At 38.5% G+C, this 22,233-nt stretch overlaps 1 protein-coding gene across 2 annotated transcripts in view; it reads left to right on the top strand.

Annotated features, from left to right (window-relative positions):
- ACER3 (alkaline ceramidase 3) overlaps positions 1–22,233 on the top strand; it is a 201,266-nt gene that overhangs the window by 169,864 nt on the left and 9,169 nt on the right. For both annotated transcript variants that reach the window (XM_006865001.1, XM_006865000.1), the window contains 2 exons: positions 8,584–8,685; positions 12,189–12,293. In XM_006865001.1, coding sequence (XP_006865063.1) covers positions 8,584–8,685; positions 12,189–12,293 — 207 coding nt within the window. The remainder of the gene's footprint in view (positions 1–8,583; positions 8,686–12,188; positions 12,294–22,233) is intronic.

Here is a 22,233-nt window from a genome sequence, read left to right as displayed (position 1 = left end):
AAAGCTACTAGAAAAAATTATGAAAAGAGTTGAACAAAAGATTTTAAAGGGCACTTTGAGAAGACAACAAGAAGCATTATAATGAAATATGCAAAGACCTGAAGTTTTAAAATCTAAAGAGAAGAACATGCTTAGCATTTCTCAAGCAAGAACTGAAGGAAAAAAATTAAGTCGCTAGTTGAAATATTGGAAGATTCTGTAGGATAAGCATTGGGCTAAAAACCACATGGTTTTTAGCTAAACACCACATGCAGTTCAAGCCTGCCAGCTGCTCCCCAAGAGAAAGTTAAGGCTTTCTGCTCCAACAAATTTTTTTTTAAAGATCCCAGGAACCCCATACAAGGTTGCTATGAGTTGGAACTGACTAGATGGCACTTAACAATGATATAGGCAAAATATTGAGCAATGCAGGAAGCATCAAAAAAGATGGAAGAAATGCACAGTCGTGGTACCAAAACAAATTGGGCTCTGTTCCGTCTTTTCAGGTAGTAGAATATGATCAAGAACCAATGGTATTATGCATGGAGGGGATTGGAACATGGCAATGAGATGATATACGATGGAATGAATGTAAAACTAAAGTTTTCCCATGTAAACTATCATATAATTCACAATAAAACATTAAAAAAAAAAATAATAACCAATGGTATTGAAGGAAGAAGTCTAGGCTGTACTAAAGGCATTGGCAAAAAAACAAAGAATTGACAGAATATCAGTTGAGATATTTCAACAAATTGATACAACGCTGGAAGCACTCACTCACTCAGCTATGCCAAGAAATTAGAGAGCTAGCTACCTGGCTAAATGACTACAACTCCAAATTTGTACAACTCCAAAGAAAGATGATCCATCAGAATGCTGAAATTCTTGAACAATATTAATATCACACACAAGTAAAATTTTGCTGAAGTTAATTCAAGAATAGATGCAGCAGTACATCAACAGAGAATTACCAGTAATTCAAGTCAGATTCAGAAGAGGACATGGAACAAGAGATATGCTGAGGTAAGATGGGTCTTGGCTGAAAGAGAATACCAGAAGAATGTTTACCTGATTTTTTTTTTTTTTTAAACTATTCACACATTTGACTGTGTAGGTCATAAAAAATTATGGATAACATTGTGAAGAATGGAAATTTCTGAACACTTAATTGTGCTCATGTGATGCCTATAAATAGGTTAACAGACAGTTGTTCAAATAGAACAAGGAGATTCGTTGTAGTTTAGCATCAGAAAAAATATGTATCAGGATTGTATTCTTTCACCAAAGTTAATCTGTATACTGAGCAAATAATCTGAGAAACTGGACTATATGAAGAATAACACAGTATCAAGATTGGAGGAAAATTCGTTAACAACCTGCAATATGCTGCTAATCTTGCTTGCTGAAAGTGAAGAGAACTTGAAGCACTTACTGATAAAGATCAAAGACAACAGTCTTCATTCAGGATCACATCTCACCATAAAGAAAATAAAATACCTCGCAATTGGACCAGTAACCAACATCATGATAGCTGGAGAAAATATTGAAGTTGTTCAGAATTTCATTTTACCTGGATCCATGCCCATAGTAGCAGCAGTTTAAAAGAAATAAACATTACATTGGGGAAATATGCTGCAAAAGACCTTTAAAGTATTAAAAAGCAAAGCTGGAACTTTGAAGACTGAGGTGTGCCTGACCCAAGCCATATTATTTTCAGTTGCCTTATATGCATGTGAAAGCTAGACAGTGAATAAGGAAGACTGAAGAAGAATTGATGCCTTTGAATTATGGTGTTGTCAAAGAATATTGAAATTACCACGGACTGCCAGAAGAACAAACATTTCTTCTTGGAAGGAGCTTTTTAGAAGCAAAGCGAGGATGGCAATACTTCGTCTCATGTACTTTGGAAACGTCAACAGGAATTAGTCCCTGGAGAAGGACATCATACTTGTAAAAGTAGAAAGAAAAAAAAAAAAAGGATGTCCTCAATGAGATGGACCCAGGGGCTACAAGAATGGGCTTCAACATCGCACAGTGTTTCATTCTCTTGTTCATGGGGTCACTATTATCCAGAACTAACTTGATGTCAACACCTAGCAACATTTCTTGGTTCTTTATTCTGTTCCATTGATCTATGCATCTGTCAGCCAGTACCACAGTCTTAATTACTGTAGCTATATACTATAGTAAGTTTTCAAATCCTACACTGATTCTTCTCACTTAATCTTGCTTTTCAGAATTCTTTGTCTATTGAAATTCCTTTTCCATATGTATTTAAAATCATGTTGGGAATTTGATAGGAATCACTATAAACCTGCATATCACTTAGGAAAGAATTGACTTCTTTACTGTGTTGTCTTTTCAATTCATGAACACAGTACGTGTGTCTCATCATTTTAGTTCTTTGATTACTTTCATCAGTATTATGTGGTTTTCAGAATTCAAGTCCTATACATATTTTATTAGATTTAAATTAATTATCCATGGTATTATATTTTATTAATTTCAGTGTCCAAATGTTCATCGATGGTATATAGAAATACAGTTGATTTTGAAATATTTATCTTTCATCCTGCCGCCTTGTTAAATTCACCTATTAGTTCTAGTAGTGCTTTTAGATTCTTGGAATTTTCTATGTAGACAATCATTTCATCTGTAAATAAGATTTTTATTTTTTCTGATGTATCTGTTTATATTTTTTTATCTTATCGCTCTGACGAGAACTTCCAGGACTATGTTAAAAGTGGTGAGTGCAGACATTCTTTCCTTTTTCTTGATCTTAGGGTGAAAGCATCCAGTCTTTCACCATTAAGCACAATGTTGTTGTTAAGTGTCATCAAGTTGGTTCTGACGCATGGTAACCCTATGTAGGGTTTCCAAGGAGTGACTGGTGAGTTTGAACCATTGACCTTGTGGTTCCAGCTGACCTTGCAGTATGTTTTTATCAAGCTGAAAAAGGTGCCCTCTGTTGGTGGTAGTGGTGGTGTTGTATGCCATCAAGTCAATTCAGTTCTATTGGACTTGTCCTAAATGGTGTCCTGGCCGTTATCATATGGGAGCAGATTATCAGGTCTTTTTTTCTGAGCAAAAGCTGGTAGGTTTGAACTTCTGACCTTTTAGTTAGCTGGTGAATGCTTAACCATTGCACCACCAGGGTTCCCGTTGTTAAATATCATTGAGTCAGTTCCAACTCATAGCGACTCTGTATGGGGTTTCCAAGTCTGTAAATCTTTGCAGGAACAGAAAACCTCAGCTTTCTCCCATGGAGTGGCTGGGGGAACCAGTCCAGTGCTTGTCCTACAGAGCCACCACACTCTCACTAGGCCTCCTAGTTGCCCTCAATTCCTAATTAGGAGTTTTATAATGATTGGGTATTGAATTTTGTCAAATGCTTTTTCCACATGAATTGATATGATCATGTGAATTTTCTTCTTTAACCTGTTAATAATGGTAAATTGTATTGATTGATACTCAAAGATTAGACCAGCCTTACATCCTAGAATAAACTCCACTTAATTATGGTATATAATTGTATATTGTTAAGTGTTGTCTAGTTGGTTCCGACTCATAGTGACCCTGTATAGGGTTTCCAAGGAGCATCTGATGAGTTTGAACCACCAACTCTGTGGTTCACAGTCCAGTGCTCTATCCCACAGTGCCACACCAGGAGTCTATATAGTTATAAATATGTGTATACATTGAGGAATCCTGATGTGGTGTTGTAGGATGAGGCACTGAACTACAAACCGTAAGGTTGGTGGTTCAAACCCAGCAGCCGCGCCTCAGAAACCCTACACAGGGTTGCTGTATAGTACGAGTATAATAGCTTTTTTGATTTCTGTGTAGGGTTTCTGAGGAGTGACTGGTGGGTTTGAACTACTGACCTTGCGGTTCAAACCAACCTTGTGATTGAGTGCTTATCCTTAGGCACCACACTAGGACTCATAGTTGTGAGTAACTCAAGTTTCTCATAGTAACTTTTCCCTTTGCTGATTTTAATCTGTATCCTTTCACTGGAATAAACAAACAATTGTTATACTCATGTTGTTGTTATTGTTGAGTGCTGTCAAGTCAATTCCAATCCATAGTGACCCTGTATAGGGTTGCCAAGGAGCAGCTGGTGAGCTTGAACCGTCGACCTTACAGTTCAGACGGCTTTGCAGTCTGGTGCATTAACCCACAGTGCCACACCAGGACTCCTAGACGCTGTTTATTCCAGTGAAAGGATACAGATTAAAATCAGCAAAGGAAAAAGTCGCATAATGCAAACTCTAGGAGAGTTGATCACACTGTGAAGAGTTGATCACACTGTGCTTAATTATCCCAGCAGTAATGTGTGACAACACATATTAAGTATTGCTAACCTAGGGTTCTCACCAGAGTACTGGTGTCCAGGGTGTCATTGTGGGTCAGTCACAGAAGCTTAGTGCATCCACATGACTAACCTAGACTAAGAGGTCAGATCAGTATAATGTTGTGCAGACCTCAGATGAATAAAACGAAGGTACTCACTATGTTGTTGGTTGGTTAGTTATGTGCCGTGGAGTCGGTTCCGACTCATAGTGACCCTGTACAGGATTTCCGAGCCTGTAAATCTTTACAGTAGCAGAAAGCATCATCTTTCTCCCATGGAATAACTGGTAGTTTCAAACTGCTGACCTTGCAGTTCGCAGCCCGATTCGTAACCACTACGCTACCAGAGTTACATGCCTATCAAGTTGGGTATGAACCATAGTGACCTTATGCAGAATATATGTCCTGCACCATCCTTATTATCGTTAAACTTGAGCCCATTGCTACTACCATAGCTAAAATGAAAAATACTGACCATATTAAGAGTTGATGAGAATGTGGAAAAATTTGAATACTCCCACAGCTGATGGGAATGGAAAATGGTATAATCACAGGAAAACTGTGTGTATATATGTGTGTGTGAGAGGGTACTTCAGAAAGTTCATGGAAAAATTCTAATATCTTTTAACTCAATTTTCCATATACTTTTTCAAGCTTCTCATGTGGTATGTTTGGATTTTGTTCTTTTGCAAACTGTGCAGCCCCAATGTGTGGTTTCATGTGTACACTTTTCATGTTGTGTGTGGATGCCTTATGTGTGAAACATACAGTATTTATATAACATTCTAAAAAACGCAGAGGAAGGTACAGTGATGGAAAGCAGACCAAATCAGTGGTTATGGGAGAGAAGTGAGTGGTAGGAGGAATAAAGGATGAATTATCAAGAGACACAGACTTTTGGGGGATAATATTTTATCTTGATTGTGGCAGTGTTTTATAGGTGTATACAGATGTACTCATCAAACTGTGCACTCTTGTTGGGTGCCATCAAGTTGGTACTTTCTTCTGGCTACATAATGTATAACAGAAAGAAACACTTCCCAGTCCTCTCAATCGCTGCCGTGTTTGAGCCCAGTGTTAAAGCCACTGTGTCAATCCATCTCATTGAGAGTCTTTCCTCTTTTTCACTGACCCTCTAAAATTATTTTCCATAGGCTGGTCCCTCCTGATAACATAATTCAAAGTATGTGAGATGAAGTTTTGCCACCCTTGCTTTTAAGGTGAATTCTGGCTGTACTTCTTCCAAGACAGATTTATTCTTCTGGCAGTCTGTAATATATTCAATATTCTTCACCAACATCTTAATTCTCAGGCATCAGTTCTTTGGTCTTCCTTATTCCTTGTCGGAATTTCACATGCCTGTGAATCCATTGAAAACATCATGGCTTGGGTCAAGCACACACCTTAATCCTCAAAGTGACATCTTTGCTTTTCTACACTTTAAAGAGGTCTTTTAAAGCAGATTGGTCCAATGCAATATGTTGTTTAATTTTTAACTGCAGCTTTTATTAATAAACTACATTTATTATGTATGCAAGTAAAATGAAATACTTGAAACTTCAATATTTTCTCTATTTATCATGATTTTGCTTATTACTCTAGTTAAGGATTTTCATTTTGTGTTGAAGTATTGTTGCTGTTGTTAAGTGCCGTCGAGTCGGTTCCGACCCATAGCAACCCTGTACAGGATTTCCGAGGGTGTAAATCTTTACGGGAGTAGAAAGCCTCATCTTTCTCCTGCGGCATGGCTGGTAGTTTCAAACTGCTGACCTTAAGACATTAAATGTGTGTGCACACTGTTTACATTGTATGTGATCTTCATCAGTAAGTGCTTCAAGTCCTCTTTCAGCAAGCAAGATGTGTCATCTACATATAGTAGGCAGTTATACAGGTTCCACCTGAATACGATTAAGTGTTTTGGAATTCTCATTCTTTGCCATCCATAATTTGTTGTGATCCACACAGTTGAATGCCTTTGGGTAGTCAGTAAAGCACAGGTATTTGTTTATTTCTGTTTTCAGTCAAGATCTGTCTGCCATCAGCAATGATGCTCCTAGTTCCATGTTTTCTCCTGAATTGTTGCTGGATACTGTCTAGTCTGTTCCAACTCATAATGACTCTGTGCACAACAGAATGAAGCACTGTCCAGTCCTGGCCCTCCTCACTGTTGTTGTTATGCTTGAGTTCATTGCTGCTGCCACTGCCAATCCATCACATTAGAGAGCTTCCTTTTTTCCGCTGATCCTTCCCTTTACCAATCATGATATCACTTCTGAAGATCGAGCTTGAATTTCTGGCAACTTCTTGTCTATGTACTGTTGCAACCATTTTTTAACTACATCAAAATTTTACTTACAACTAATACTAATGATATTGTTAGATAATTTCCACATTCTGTTGGATCACCCTTCTTTGGAACAAACACGAATATGGTTCTCATCCAGCTGGGTTGACTAGGTAACTGTCTTACAGATTTCTTGGAGTAGACAAATGAATGCTTCATGTTGCATTCATTTGTTTTGAGACATTTTGGTTGGTATTCTATCTATGCCTGAAGACTTGTTTTTCCCAGGGCTCTCAGTACAGCTTGAATTTCTGCCTTCAGTGTCATTGGTTCTTGGTCATCGGCTGTTACCTGAAATAATTGAACATTGACCATTTATTTTTGGTACACGATTCTCTATTCCTCCCATCTTTTGATGCTTCTTGTATCCTTCAGTATTTTGCCCATGGAGTCCTTCAATATTGCAACTCTAGGCTTGAGGGTTTTTTTCTTTAGTTCTTTCGTCTTGAAAAATACCAATCATGTTCTTTCCTTTTGGTTTTCCATCTCCAGGTCTTTGAACATTTCATTATAATCCTTTACTTTAAAGCCTTCTATTCAGGTCTGCTACTTAATTTCTTCTATTTGCTTTAGCTATTCTGCATACAAGAACAAGTTTTTGATCTTTTCTTTCCTGTTTTATTAATGGCCTTTTGTTTTCTTCATATATAATGTCCTTTATGTCATCTCAACTCATTTGGTCTTCAAGTTGTTAGTGCTCAATGTGTAAAATCTGAGATGGTCTCTAAATTCAGGTAGATATCTTGATCTTTTTTTTTTTTAATCAATTTCAGATTGTAGAAGTTGGTAAAAATTTTCAATTTCTTCATCTTTGGCATTAGTGGTTGGTGTGTAGATTTGATTAATAGTCTTCCTTGAAGGCATATGGACATTATCCTATCTCTGACAGTGTCAGGATAGATCTTAAACTGTTCTGTTTGACAATGACTGCAACACCATTCCTCTTCAATTTGTCATTCCTGGCATAGTAGACCATGTGATTGTCTGATCCAGAATGAACAATACCAGTCCTTCTCAGCTCACAATGCATAGTATATAGACCTTTATACAATCCATTTCTTTGATAACTTCCAGTTTTGTTACATCCATACTTAATACATTCCACATTTTTATTTTTAATTACTGTTTTCAGCTATTTCTTTGATTTTTGAGTCATGCCACATCAGCCAACATAGGTCCGAAAAGCTATACTCTAGTCATGCCATTAAGGTTGACTCTGCTTTGTAGAGGCAACTCTTCCCCAGTTGAATTTTGAATGCTTTCCAACCTAAGGAATTCATCTTCCTTCACTAAATCAGTATACTTTAAATATGTGTAATTTAATGTAAGTCAATTATACCTCATTGAAGTTGTGGTGTGGTGCTGTGGGCTAAGCACCAGACTGCTAACTGCGAGGTTGGCAGTTAAAACCCACCTGCCACTCCTTGAAAAGCCTATACAGGGTCGTTATGGGAGTCGGAAATGACAGTTGTATAAAAGTTATATTTTAAAAAAATGTCTTATTATTTAATCAAGCCTCGGTTTCCAATTTGTGAAGTAAGAGTGTACCTACCTCATAGTATTTATTTAAAGATTTTATGTATAAATTGTTTTGCTGTGGTACCTGATGCACAGCAGGTGACTCAATCAATGGTAATTCTATTCTACCATCCCCTGCCTCTTCTATGGGACTGAAAAGATAGTGATACTTTCAAATTACCACCTTGATGCATTTAACAAAGTCTGGTTGATTCATTCTCTCTCAATACCTCTTAATAGCTGAGTAGGTGAAAGTTTCAGGATTTGGGTAAATAGGCCTGCTTCTCATGCTAATGAAAACCTTTCTTCTCCTGAAAATAGTGACTTCTAGATCATGACATGACTTGACAAAGTTTAATTTTGCTTTTCCATTTTTTCTCCCACAGGGTTTATCCATGGCTTAGAGGACTAGGTTATACGTCCTTAGGTATATTTCTGTTGGGATTTTTATTATGGAACATAGATAACATCTTTTGTGATTCACTGAGGTAAGATAGTTTCATTCCTTGAGAAATGTTTTAGAAGCATTTTATTACATTGGTGGTGGTATGTGCCATGGAGTCAGTTCCAACTCACAGCTACCCTGTACAGGAACAGAAAGGCCCACCTTTCTCCCACAGAGCAGCTGGTGGATTTGAACTGCTGACCTTGCAGCTAACACTACATAATCAGGGCTCTTTATAGAAATGTTACTGCCTTGAAATTAATTTTTACCATTGTAATTGTAAAATAAAGTTAAATTCAGGAAATACCTATTTCAATGACTTAAAGTTCGGACCTGAGAATATTTAATAACATTTGTAAAATTCATATTTTCTTCCAGTTCATTACAGAATTAGAGTTAATCAAATATTGACTAGATCTTTAAAACCTAGTTTTTTTTAATAAAAATAATTTGTAATTAGTAAATGAAGTACATGTAAACAAATTTGAACCTAAATATGTTTAATGTTATTTGCCAAGAAGGGTCAACATTCTTATTACCATCTTGTCAGCAATTATATACTGACAGGAGTTTTAATCTTGGATTTGGTCTCTGGACCCTAGTCAGCCACTAAAGAAAGTACTTTAATCTTTCTAGGCCTCAATTTCCATAAAATGAATGTGTTAAGTAGGTTAAACTAAAGAGTTCTTCCCCACTGAAAATCCTGTGACCCAGCAGTTTTGTATAAACACTGAGCATATTAAACACCACCACAGAGAGGCAATCAACAAAATTCAGACTATAGAAAATTTGAGATAAATAACAAAAATGTGTAGATATAAAATGCTGTATTACTTGAATAATTCAGTTTAGAGGAGGAACAGCCTATTAAAAATAAACAAGATTGGTCATGAGATGATACCTTTTGAAGATGATTGGTTGATCAATACATTTATATTACACACTTTACTTTTATATATATTTGAAATTTTTCTATGTTTGTTGTTGTTTTAAGTGCTGTTGAGTTGATTGTAACCCTATATAGGGTTTCCAAGGAGCAGCTGGTACGCTTGAACCACTGGCCTTGCAGTTCAAAGGACTTTGCAGTCTGATGCATTAGCCCTCAGCGCCACACCAGGCTATGACTACCTGACATTATATAATTCTGGTACATACATGAGAGGATAAATAAAGAATTGCTATAAAATTAATAGAAATCTTCATTAAACAAAAACATCAAAATGTGAAGGTATTGTTTCTCATATCCTCCATCTAGGACAGTATGTTGTTGTTGTTGTTAAGTACCATGGAGTCATTTCCAACTCATAGCGACCCTGTACAGGATTTCTGAGGCTGTAAATCTTTACAGGAGCAGAAAGCCTCATCTTTCTCCCGTGAAACGGCTGGTAGTTTCGAACTTTGACCTTGAGATTAGCAGCCCGATTCGTAACCACTACGCTACCAGAGCTCCTTAGGACAGTATACTTCTAACAAAAAGCAGAGTCCTATCTAACCTTTTCCCAAAGAATTCTAATGCTTGATTTTTACACCATGTGAAAACAGTAGTTTTGGTGTTACTGAGGGACTTAAATCATGTTCCTTTTAAATGTTCTTTGAGTTTGGGGAAGAAAAAGAAGTCTGAAGGGGCTGTAGAATGGATTGGAATAAGGTTTCCCATTGAAATTCTCGTAGGTCAACCCTTGCTACCCACAAAGAATGAGCAGGTGCATTATCACGATGGGGAAAACATCCTCAGCACAACTTTCCAGGCTTTTTCCTCTTCAGTGCAATTTTCAATTTTATATAAGTTCATAATAAGCCCCTGTGACCATCCTATGTCCGTCAAGAAAATTTATTGGGATTAACCTGTTGGAATCCCCAAAAATAGCCACCATAGCTTCTTTACCTTCAACTTAACTGGTCTAACAGATGCCTGTAGAAGCCACTGTTTTGAATAGATCTTGCTTTTCTTTAAGGCACCATAAGGTGACTAGGAGTCCTGGTGTGGCTCTGTGGGCTAATGCATCAGACTGCAAAGTTGTTTGAACTGCAAGGTCGATGGTTCAAGCTCACCAACTACTCCTTGGAAATCCTATACAGGGTCGCTGTGGGTCAGAAGCGATTCAGCGGCACTTAACAACAACAACAGGGTGAATAAGACAAGTTTATTACTGAGAGAAATTGTCTGTAGGCATCCACTGATGAGAGAGACATGTTTAAACATGTCTTGTTTGGAATAAACCCATGCGTATATGAGTCGGAACTGAGTCGACAGCGTTGAACTGGAACCATAATAGGCATAGTTTCTGACTTACCCTTGTACATCTCATGTTTTAGACGTACATTTTAAAAAGTAAAGTGGAACTCATTTAAAAATAAAGTAAGTGTGCTATTAGCATCTTTGAGAAACAGAAATATTCTGATTTAGATGTAGTCTTTAATACAGAAATAATTATAATGCAACAAAATATCTGAAATTTGCTTCAAAATAAGATGAAGAAGGGTTGTAGGTGATGCAGATGGACTGTAAGTGAACAACTATTGAAGCTGGGTAATGGGTGCGTTGTTTTCTGGTCTGTTTTGACACATGTTTGAAATTCCCATTATAAAAAGTTCAGTAAATGTGAACAAACAATTTAATACCGCTAACTTAGAAAACTAAGATCTAAGGGAGCTTTTTGCATTGACTGTTAGTGCTATTGAGTCGGTTCTGACTCATATGCAACCTGTATAGGGTTTCCAAGGAGCAGCTGCTGGGTTTGAATGGCCAACTTTGTCGTTAGCAGTCCAGTGCTTATCCTACAGTGCCATACCATCCCCTGGTGAGACCCATTAACCAATCTAGCTTAAGAAACAAAGTAGAATTTAGAGATGGTATTCTCCTAAAAAAAATCCTTAGATAATCTAGAAAAATAACTTGGTGTTTCATATTGGTTTTTACTCCTCTAATAAATGAGCTTTAAATGCTATATACTTAACCCAAAGATCTAGAATTTGAGACTCACTTATTCAACTAGCAAGTAACTTTGACAACTCAGTCCCTAAATTTTAGGCTCTTGATCTGTAAAACCGTGTTAATAGTGTCCTCAAAGAATCACTGACTATGTTTTGAAATCATAGGTGTAAGAAAGGACTTTATAGACTCTGTGGTATTGAACTGAGGTGATAGTTAATGTATAGGGCATAAAAGAGGCCTGTTACCTAGAAAAAAAAGCATTCCACAGATTAGTATGTTACCTAGAAAACATTTAAGATAAACTGTTTTATTTATGGAATGACTTCAAAACCCTTAATCTGTTAATATGTATTATATTATTGCCTCTCTAAGAGGTCAGTAAACTATATACTTTTTTCAACATTTATTTGATCACAGAGTCCTTTCTTCATGGAACATCTGCTAAGACTACTAGAAGTATACACTTTGGAAAACAATACAGCAGACTATAAATATCTTAACTAGTCTTGAGAAAGTTAAATAATTGCTATATTTGAGAATGACAGACTTTTCAAAATACTCCAAAACTATAAGCGTTCATTGTTATATGCATTTTTTTCCTTTTCACCCAGGAACTTCCGAAAGAAGATGCCTCCCATCATAGGTGTTGCCACACAATTTCATGCATGGTGGCATATTTTAACTGGTCTTGGCTCTTATCTTCACATCCTTTTCAGGTAGGAAGTAGAGACTTTCATAGCTAAGTATTAGTGGGGTTTGCTTTGCTCTTCAAATAGGTTGGCATAAGAAACAATGAAAAAAAAATCAAGAAAAGGTTTTCATATTAAAAGAAACACTCTTTGATAGTTACCAGGGGTAACAGGGAGGAGAGAGTAATTCACTGGCTAGAGGGTCCACATATGTTAACTTGGGTGACAGGAAAGGGAATGTACAAGAAGAGCGAGGTTGTCAGAAAAGTGATGAAGACACAGGGAGGAATATAAAAGTTAAAGAGGATAAAAGTAAATACTTCTATAGCCATAACACTGCAACAAGAGTGTTCTCTGGGTATATACTTAAGATAAATACACAGACTGAAAGGGTATGTGAGGGAGAGTGGGAGTATACCCTCAAATCTATAAAGGTTTGACAGAGATATTTAGTTTATGAGTATTTACCTTTGCTGCAAACACACCTATGAAAGTGGTAGAGCATGTTGTTATGTGCTGTAGAGTCGATTATTGGAATCAATTAGTCTGATGGACTAATGGAACTTGTGACCATGAGTCTCCATGACTCTGTGACCAGAAGAACTAGATGGTACCCAGCTACCACTACCAACTGCTCTAAAAGGGATCACATTAGAAAGGTCCCAGATAGAGCAGAAGAAAATGTGGAACAAAACTCAAACTTATTAACAACAACAACAGCAACAAAAAAGACCAGGCTTACTGGTCAGAAAGCGACTGGAAGAAACCAAGATTATGGCCCTTGGCGACCCTTCAGGTGTAGAAAGAAACTCACCCTTGTGAACCAATTTTCAGCCAAGTGGTAGATACATATATGTCCCAAGGGGGACAACACTTGTAAGTAATGCTCACCATTAAATGGTAAACCATTCAATATCTAAAGGGCAGCATTTAAAAATAAAAGTGGGGGGCGGGGTGGAGGCCGGGACAGCATTTACCTAAGGACAAAGTGGAAATAAGAACTACAGGGAGGAAGTTGGGTAGCTATTGTTACATGCAGGGGATTGCAATCATTGAAATGAAACAAAGTGTTTAATTTGCTGAATGTAAAAGTGACTGTCTTCTCTATAAACCTTCACTCAATTCACAATTAAAAGTTTCAAAAAGAAAAAGAAATGATGAAATAAAAAGAACTGAACTGAGGATTTCAGTGGGAAGCATAAGAAAATATAATATTATGGTGAAATGTGAAAAGACCTGAGTTAGAAAACTTAAAGGGAAAATTATGATAAACATTTTTCAAGCTAAAAGAACTGAAGTGAAAACTCAAGACTCAAGTTGAAATACTGAAGGATTTTATGGATAACAATTGAATGATGCAGGAAGCATCAAAAGAAGATGAAAGTAACATGAATGAACCTTTTGCTGAATGAAATTAGTTACAAAAGGAGAAATACTGCATAGAACCGTTATTATAAAGATTAAGAAAAAGTACCCACACTAAAAGGGGGGAAATTCTTTCCTGGTTACTGGGGTGCGTGGAGTGGGGTGAGGAGAGGGAAGAGAAGGTAGAGTACAGGGTAGGGAAGAGACACAGGATAATTTGGTTGCTGGGGAGGGGGCAGTACACCAGAAGGGGGAGGGGAAAGAAAGAACAAGGCAGATGGGAGAACACTTAGGCTAAGTGGGACAGAGGTAAATAATGATGTTTGCACAACCTTGGAACAACAGGGCTCTGGGATACAGGGATTAGGGCATGGTTGGAATGGGTAAAAGGGGGAAAATAATGTTAAGATGCTTGTCTGTCTTTTGAATTTGGTTTCCCCTTACCTAATATTGTAAAATAGACACTTGAAGGGGAGAGAAAGGAATAGCCAGAAACATCACCATAGAAAGCTTGTAAGTCCATCTTCAGCCTGTAACTGATTAGAATACCTAAACAGGGGCTAGAACTTGCCCAGTGAAGGAGGCTTCCTGTGAAGCCTTCGCATTGCATAAGACCATAGGTGGAATCCTGATCCCCATCCAGAATTTTCTGAGGTGGAAAATTTCCATTTGAAAGGACAAGCAGACCAGCTTGGAGCAGGTAGAAGAACAGAAGATACCTCTTGAAAGAAAGACCAGCAGGAAAAATAAAAAATAATAATGGCAGTCTGATAGACTACTACAAGAACAAGCAAGTTGGTTGCCCGGGAGCCATCAGGGCAAGTGGTCAGGTACTCTAGGTCAAACCCCCTTCTAAGACTAAGATTCAGAACAAACAAGATGGTGGATAGGGTAGGAGTGCAGTGAGGATCTCCATCAGCAACAACACAGAACACTGGACCAAGAAGGATCGGGATAACCAAGAACTCTGAACCATATATAAAGGAATATTTAGAAAGTTTGAAGGCTTACAACCAGTGGAATTTGTAGCAGAAGCAAGAAATCCAGTGCTTTCTAATCCAAGGCACTCAGCTGCTCCCGGAGCGGCCATCTTGGGCGAGACCAAGTAGCCATCCTGGGCAAGGCCGAGTGGCAGAAGGATCGGAGCAGCTACGTATGCCTGACTGATACACAGAGATAAAAGTGTGGACATTATTATTTTTATTATTATTATTATTGTACCTGTTCATTGGTCTCTCATGGCTGTACAACTCCATTCTGGTGACTAGAGGGGGTGCCTAAACGAGTGGACACCCCAGCCCCACCCTCAGAGGGTTCTACTATGCATTCATGCAGATCTCCTCAAAATTTAAAGGAACAATAACCACTTAAAACCAAATGGCAATGCAAAATGGCCACTGCCGGCCCTGAACTGTTTGTTACTAGGAAAAAGGCCTGAACTGGGGTTGTGGAGCAGGACAGGCAGACTAAAAAGGAAACAGGCCAAATATTAAATCCTTAGTTAACGTCATAATGACCAACAGTGACATCTTGAAATTTCTCAGGTGACCTTGGAGGCAAGAAGCTGAAAGAGGACATTAAAATCATACTCATATTAAGCTTTGTTGTTGTTGTTGGTAAGTGCTGTCGAGTCGGTTCTGACCCATAGCGACCCTGTATAGGGTTTCCTAGGAGCGACTGATGAGCCTGAAGCGCCGACCTTGCAGTTCAAATGGCTTTGCAGTCTGGCGCATTAACCCACAGTGCCATACCAGGACTCCATATTAGGCTAGGTTATAAGTTTTTTTTCCTCTCTTGCTTCTTTTGTGCGATTATAGACTACAGCATCCAATTTTTCTTTTTTTTTTTGCTGTTGCTGTTGTGTTTTTTGGTCCTCTGTTTACATTTAGGGGGCTTTTTCTCTCCATACATTACCCAAGAAGAGCAATTGCTGTCATATAGTCAAGCTACAGTCACACCCTATTAAATCCCACAATCCAAACAAGAACCGATACCAGCTGCCATACACGTTTACTCTGCGACAGTTACTCTGAGTCAAGTAATAAAAAGAGTGAAAGGGAAACCCAGCTCCTGATCACATCTACCTCAAGGCAATCAGAAAGCATAAAAAACACCAAAACATACACTCAGTTAAATATTAAGGTCACAGCTAACTACTGAATATGCCCAAGAAACAGAAACAGATGACCATATCAGCACATGTCCAGAAACGAGATAAAGTGACTGAAACAAATGAGCTGGAGGTAGACCTACTCCATACTGGAAGGGGAGCAGGCTTTAGAACTGCTTGAGAAGGAATTCAGAAATATGATTATAAAATGTATCAAAACCCTTTAAAATGGAGTTGAGAAAAATAAGGAAGAAATCGGGAAAGTGCTATAGGAACAATCAAATAAGATAGATACAGCAATGTTGACTGTCTTTTGAATTTTGGTTTCCCTGGCATAACATTATAAAATAGACACTTGAGGGGGAGAGAAAGGAATAGCCAGAAATATCACCATAGAAAGCTTGTAAGTCCGTCTCCTACCTATAACTGATTGGAATACCTAAAATGGGACTACAACGTGCCCATTGACGACGCTTCCTGTGGAGCCTCTGCATTACATAAGACCATAGGTGGAATCCTGAGCCTCACCTAAAATCTTCTGAGGTGGAAAATTTCAACTTGAAAGGACAAGCAGACCAGTCTGGAGTGACTAGAAGAACAGAAGATACTTCTTGAAAGAAAGACTGACAGGAAAAATACAAAACAATAACAGAAGTCCAACTGCTTACTACAAGAACAAGCAAGTAAGTTGCTTCCCACATCAAGGCAAGTGGTCAGGTCCCCTCAGGACAAACCCCCTTCCAAGAATAAGACTCAATGTGAATAAACAAGCAGACATGCACTCTGATTGGTGACCACGTTCGTCACTGATAAGGGCAAGTGGGGAAAACAGCAATGAAGCTGCGAGCTAAGCCCTACAATGTTCAATACACTCCTGTGAACCTGGGTGGAGACTTGGTTGGCCAGCAGTGTGGCAAGACATGGGACTCTTGGGCCCAGAGTCAGTGACATAGCCACAGAGTACTAGAGTGGAGAGTGAAGCATCCAGCTGATAAGAAGAGAGGGCATATGCATAAGAACATCCACACTTGCAGATAATACCCACTCGACCTGGCTTCAATGACTGGATGATCAGAGCTCAACCAGAAGAAGAAAGAAGAGGGAAAAAAAAGAGTAATCTGTTACAGTTTGATGAACTTGACCTACATCTGTGGATGCAGTAGCTCAAAAGAGGGAACAAATCTTTACAGTGAGGATCATTCCCACCCTCTCTATTCACAGAGTAGACAGGGATGGGCAGCTTGGACATTAGCTACCCTAAATGTGGGGTGCTATAAAGGCAAGAAGTGACTGGTTTACAAACTTTCAAGAGGGAGCCTAGATCCAGAGGGCATGGAGGAAGGTAGAATCTCCACTGAGTAGTATCCCATCTGTCTGGGCGGGGCTAATGAAAGGAGATGGGGATAGGTCCCTTGTGGTACAATGGTGAATAATTGTTATCAGGACTGACTGCAAGGATTGGGAGTGTAAAGGTAGATGTTTTGTAGCAAAAGGAGGGGAGTGATTGACTATGTAGTTCAGGAGCCGAGGTCCCTGGAACCATCAAGTGAGAAGAGCGGAGTGTGAGACCTTACCCAAAGAAGCAGTGACACCAGAGATGGCAGCAGAGACGATGATGTGAAGAGATGGAGTAGCAGGGGACTCTAGACCCAGAGAGGGAGAGGGATTATGTGCTAATGAATGGGGGGGGGGGTGCAGACTTGCAGGGTATACTCTTTGGTTGGCTGATGATGCATGGCAGGGATTATAACCATGCAATGAAATGATATACCAATAGGATGAATGTAAAGCTAATGTTCTCCCATGTAAACTACCACATAATTCACAATAAAACATTAAAAAAAAAAAAATATATAGATACAGCATTGGAAACAATTCAGAACCTTCAGAAAGAGGTCCAAGTGATTCATAATAGAATATCAGAAATGGACAAAACACTGAAAGGACAAAGGAGTAGAATTGAAGAGATGGAAGCCAGAACTAGTGAGCTGGAAGACAAGTCTCTCAATACTACTAAGTTAAAAGATCAAGCAGCAAAAAGGATAAAAAATCTGAAGAAGGCCTAAGATTCATGTTGGACAAAATGAAGAGGAATAACTTAGGAATTATCGGCATTCTGGGACAGGAAGAATCCACAAGTCAACAGAGGAGATAGGTGAAGAGCTTCTGGAACAAAATTTCCCTAACACCCTGAAAAGTAAAAAGATAAGCATTCAAGAAACTCAGTGAACCCCAGGAAGGATGGACCCTAAAAGAAAATCACCAAGACATATAATAATCAAGCTCTCCAGAATCAAAGATAAAGACAGAATCCTGAAAGTAGGTAGGGAAAAGAGAAGTGTTGCATATAAAGGCAAGCAAATCAGATTAAGCTCAGATCTGAGAAACCATGCAGGCAAGAAGGCAATAGGGAGACATATATAAAACCCTGAAAGAAAGAAAGAAAAAAAAACTTCCAACCAAGAATCCTCTACCCAGCAAAGCTATTCACTCAAATACAATGGTGTAATCAAAACCTTCCAGGATAAACAGAAGCAAAGGGATTTTGCCAAAGCCAATCCTATGCTAAAAAACATCCTAAAGGGAGTTCTGTGGACTGAGAACCAACAAGAACAGATAACAACCAGAGACTGAGACTGATAGACATGGGAGCACCACCCAGAACTCAATTGACAAATGGAAGAGTTGAAAACAGAACAAAACTGTAAGAGCAAATTCAGAGGATCTGGGAGGTCAGTGTGTGATCAAAACAATTACAATGTGAAAGAAGGTACACACAGAGAAACAGATCCAGTTGGTGAGGTCAGGTAGATTACAGGATAAAATAGACTGTCTTAAATGGAGAAAAAAGTTAATGGAATATAAGGTAACCATAATGGAGGGGTTGGGATGAGGGGATTAAGGGGAGGTGGAGGGAGGCAATGGTAGAGGACAGGTAAGGGGCAGACACATCATATAGTTCAGGTGTTGGGGAGGGCAATAAAGAAGGGGGAGGAGTGGAAGAACAAGGTAGATAGAGGAACACTGAGACAGGTTTGCATGGCCTAAGTAGGACAGAGGTAAATAGTGATGAATGCTCAACCTTGGAACAATAGGGCTCTGCGATGCAGGGATCAAGGCATAGTTTGAAGAGGGGAAATAATACTAAGCTGCTTGACTGTCTTATGAATATTGGTTTCCCTTGCCTGCTATTGTAAAATAGACACTTGAGTGGAATAGAAAGCAATGTCAGGAAACATGATTACAGAAAGTCTGTAAACCCATCTTCAACCTATAACTGATTGGGATACCTAAAATGGGTTCTAGAACTTGCCCATTGAAATAGGCCTCTTGTAGAGCCTTTGCAGTATATAGAAATTTAGGTGGAATCCTGAGTACCATCCAGAACCTTATGAGGTGAGACATTCTCACTAGCAAGGACAAGCAGACCAGCCTGGACCAGCTAGAGCAACAGAAGATACGTCTTCAAAGAAAGATCATCAGGAAAAATCCCGAACAAAAATGTCAGCATGACTGGCTACTACCAGAATAAGCCAGCTGTTTGCCAGGAAGCCCAAGGCAAGCAATCAAGTTCCTTCAGGACAAATCCCCCTCTAAAACTGAAATTCAAACAGAACATATGAGTAGGCATGTAAGCTTGCTAGCAACCACATTGGTCTACTGTTGAGTGGAAGAGAGGGAAAGGCAACAATGAAGAAATGGTCTGAGCTCAACCACAGTCCATAGACTCCCTTTGATCTGGAGATGAGAGAGAGGAGAAGTAGGGCTGGTTGGTCCAAAGTGTGGTAAGACCTGGGCCCATGGACAAGGACAAAACCACAGAGGGCTAGAGCTGAGAGTGAAGCATTCAGCTGATATGAAGTGAGGGGAGATGCACAAGAATACCCAAACTTGTACCCATTAGACCTAACGTCGATGGCTTGATAATCAGAACTCGACTAGAAAAAATTTTTTTTGTTTTTTTTTATAAGGGAAACAAGGGTAAATTGCTACAAGTTGATGAACTTGACCAATACTCATGGAGGTAGTAACTCTAAATACCAACATAGAGTGAAGGAGTCTTCACATCAAGTACCAATGCTAGCCCCTCTGTACACAGGGTAAATAGGGACAGGCAACTTAGTTATTGGCTACCTAAAATGAGGAGGTGAAGAAGGCACGAAGTGACTGGCTTCCAAGGTTTCAAGAGGGAGTTTAGTTTAAGAGTGTGTGGGGAAGAAAGAGCCCCCACAGAATAGTTTTCATCTTGTCTAGATAGGCTTGGTTAAAAGAGATGGGGATAAGATTCTTATGATTCAATAGTGAGTAATAGTTATCATGACTAATTGTGACAGTCATAATTGTAAAGGTATAAGTTTTGTAACAAAAACAGGGGAGTAGTTAATCTTGCAGTCCAGAAACACAGGACCCTACGACCATCAAGGGAGAAGAGCACAAGCAGAATGCAAGACCTTATCCAAAGAAGCAGTGACACTAGAGATGGGGACATGGAGAGAGGGAGCAGCTGAGGACTCTAGATTCATGGAAAGAGAGAGGCTGAGAGCTGACAGCCAGGAGGCAGACTTTCAGAATGTGCCCTTTGGTGGTATAAATTATTATATTTGCCTGAGTGTTTAAAAAAAAAAAAAAAGAACTAAAGTGAATGGAGAGAAACTATTATCTGATGGTACATGGAGGGGATTATAATCATTGCAGTGAAAGAAGGTGTATGATTTGTTGAATGTAAAACTGATGATATGCCCTGTAAAGTTTCGTTCAATTCATAATAAAAACTTTAAAATAGGTATCAAGGTAGACCCCAATTTTTAGTAAACAAAGTCAGTATGTATATAAAAAGGAAGTGAAAAATAAAATCTTTATATGAGAAAAAGACTGAGATTCAAGAGGAATACACAAGCAAGCATGTGGTCATGCTGGTGACCATGTTAGTCACCTATAAGGATTTGGAAGACAGCTACGTAGGCCAGCCTACTGAAAGGGATCCATATTTGTCCCCATTTCAAAAAAAGGTGATCAAATGACATACAGAAATGATTAAGCAGTATCATTAATATCAGATGCTCATAAACCTTTGCTAAAGATAATTCATAAACTATAACCATACATACACAGGGAACTGCCAAAATTTCAAGCTGGATTCAGAAAAGGATATGGAGTGAAGGATGCCATCGCTATTGTCAGATACGTCTTGGCTGACAGAGAATACCAGAAAAATCAACCGGGTGGATCATAACAAATTATGGATAACATTTTTAAGAACGTGAATTTCAAAACACTTAGTCTTGTCCATGCAAACCTGTATATACAACAAACAGAACAAAAAGATTCTGTGTGGTTCAAAATTGGAAAAGATATATGACAGGATTGTGTCCATTCACTGTACTTATTCAGTCTGTGTGCTGAACACATAGTCCAAGAAGCTAGACTATACAAAGAACAAGGTCTGAACATTGGAGGAAGATTTATTAGCAGATGATACAACCTTGCTTGCCAAAAATGAAGATGACTTGAAACATTTATTGATGAAGGTCAAAGATTCCAATATATATTACACCTGAAAGTTAAGAAAATATGAATTCTTCACAATTGAACTGATAAACACCTGATAAATGGAGAAGTTGAAATTATCAACTGCTTCATTATACTTTGATAAACAATCAACAGCAGTGAAAGCAGTGAAGACAGCAAATGACACATTGTATTGGCCAAGTCTGTAAAAGATCTCTTAAGTTTTAAAACAGCAAAGATCATACTTTTTTTTTACTGAGAGGAACCTGACCCCAGTCCATGGCCTTTTTAAATCACCTCATATGCATGTGAAAACTGAACAATGAAGAGAGAATAATTATTGTGTTCAAATTATGATGTTGGCTAAGAATTTTAAATGTCCTAGGACCTTCATTTGCTGATGGGGCACAACTCAAAATGAAGAGAAACAGCTGTAAACATCCATTGAAAATCAGAACATGGAATGTACGAAGTATGAATCTGGGAAAATTGGAAATTGTCAAAAATGAAATGGAATGCATAAACATCGATATCTTAGGCATTAGTGAACTGAAATGGACTGATATTGGCCATTTTGAATCTAATGACCACAAGGTTTACTATGCCAGGAATGACAAATTGAAAAAGAATGGTGTTGCATTCATTGTCAAAAAGAACATATCCAGATCAGTCATGAGGTACAACGCTGTCTGTGATAGGATAATATCCATTCGCCTACAGGGAAGCCCAGTTAATACCACGATTATTCAAATTTACACACCAACCACTAAAGCCAGTAAGGATGAAATAGAAGAATTCTACTAACTTCTTCAATCTGAAATCTATCAAACATGCAATCAAGATGTCTTGATCATTCCTGGTGATTGGAATGCAAAGGTTGGGAGTAAAGAGGAAGGATCAATGGTTGGAAAATATGGCCTTGGTGATAGAAACGATGCTGGAGAACGCATGATAGAATTCTGCAAAACCAATGATTTGTTCATT

Source organism: Chrysochloris asiatica, unplaced genomic scaffold (assembly GCF_000296735.1).
Source record: "Chrysochloris asiatica unplaced genomic scaffold, ChrAsi1.0 scaffold00074, whole genome shotgun sequence".
NCBI classification, from domain to species: Eukaryota; Metazoa; Chordata; class Mammalia; order Afrosoricida; family Chrysochloridae; genus Chrysochloris; species Chrysochloris asiatica.
The sequence above is the reverse complement of the archived record's forward strand: the minus strand, read 5'-3'. Positions and strand labels throughout refer to the sequence as shown.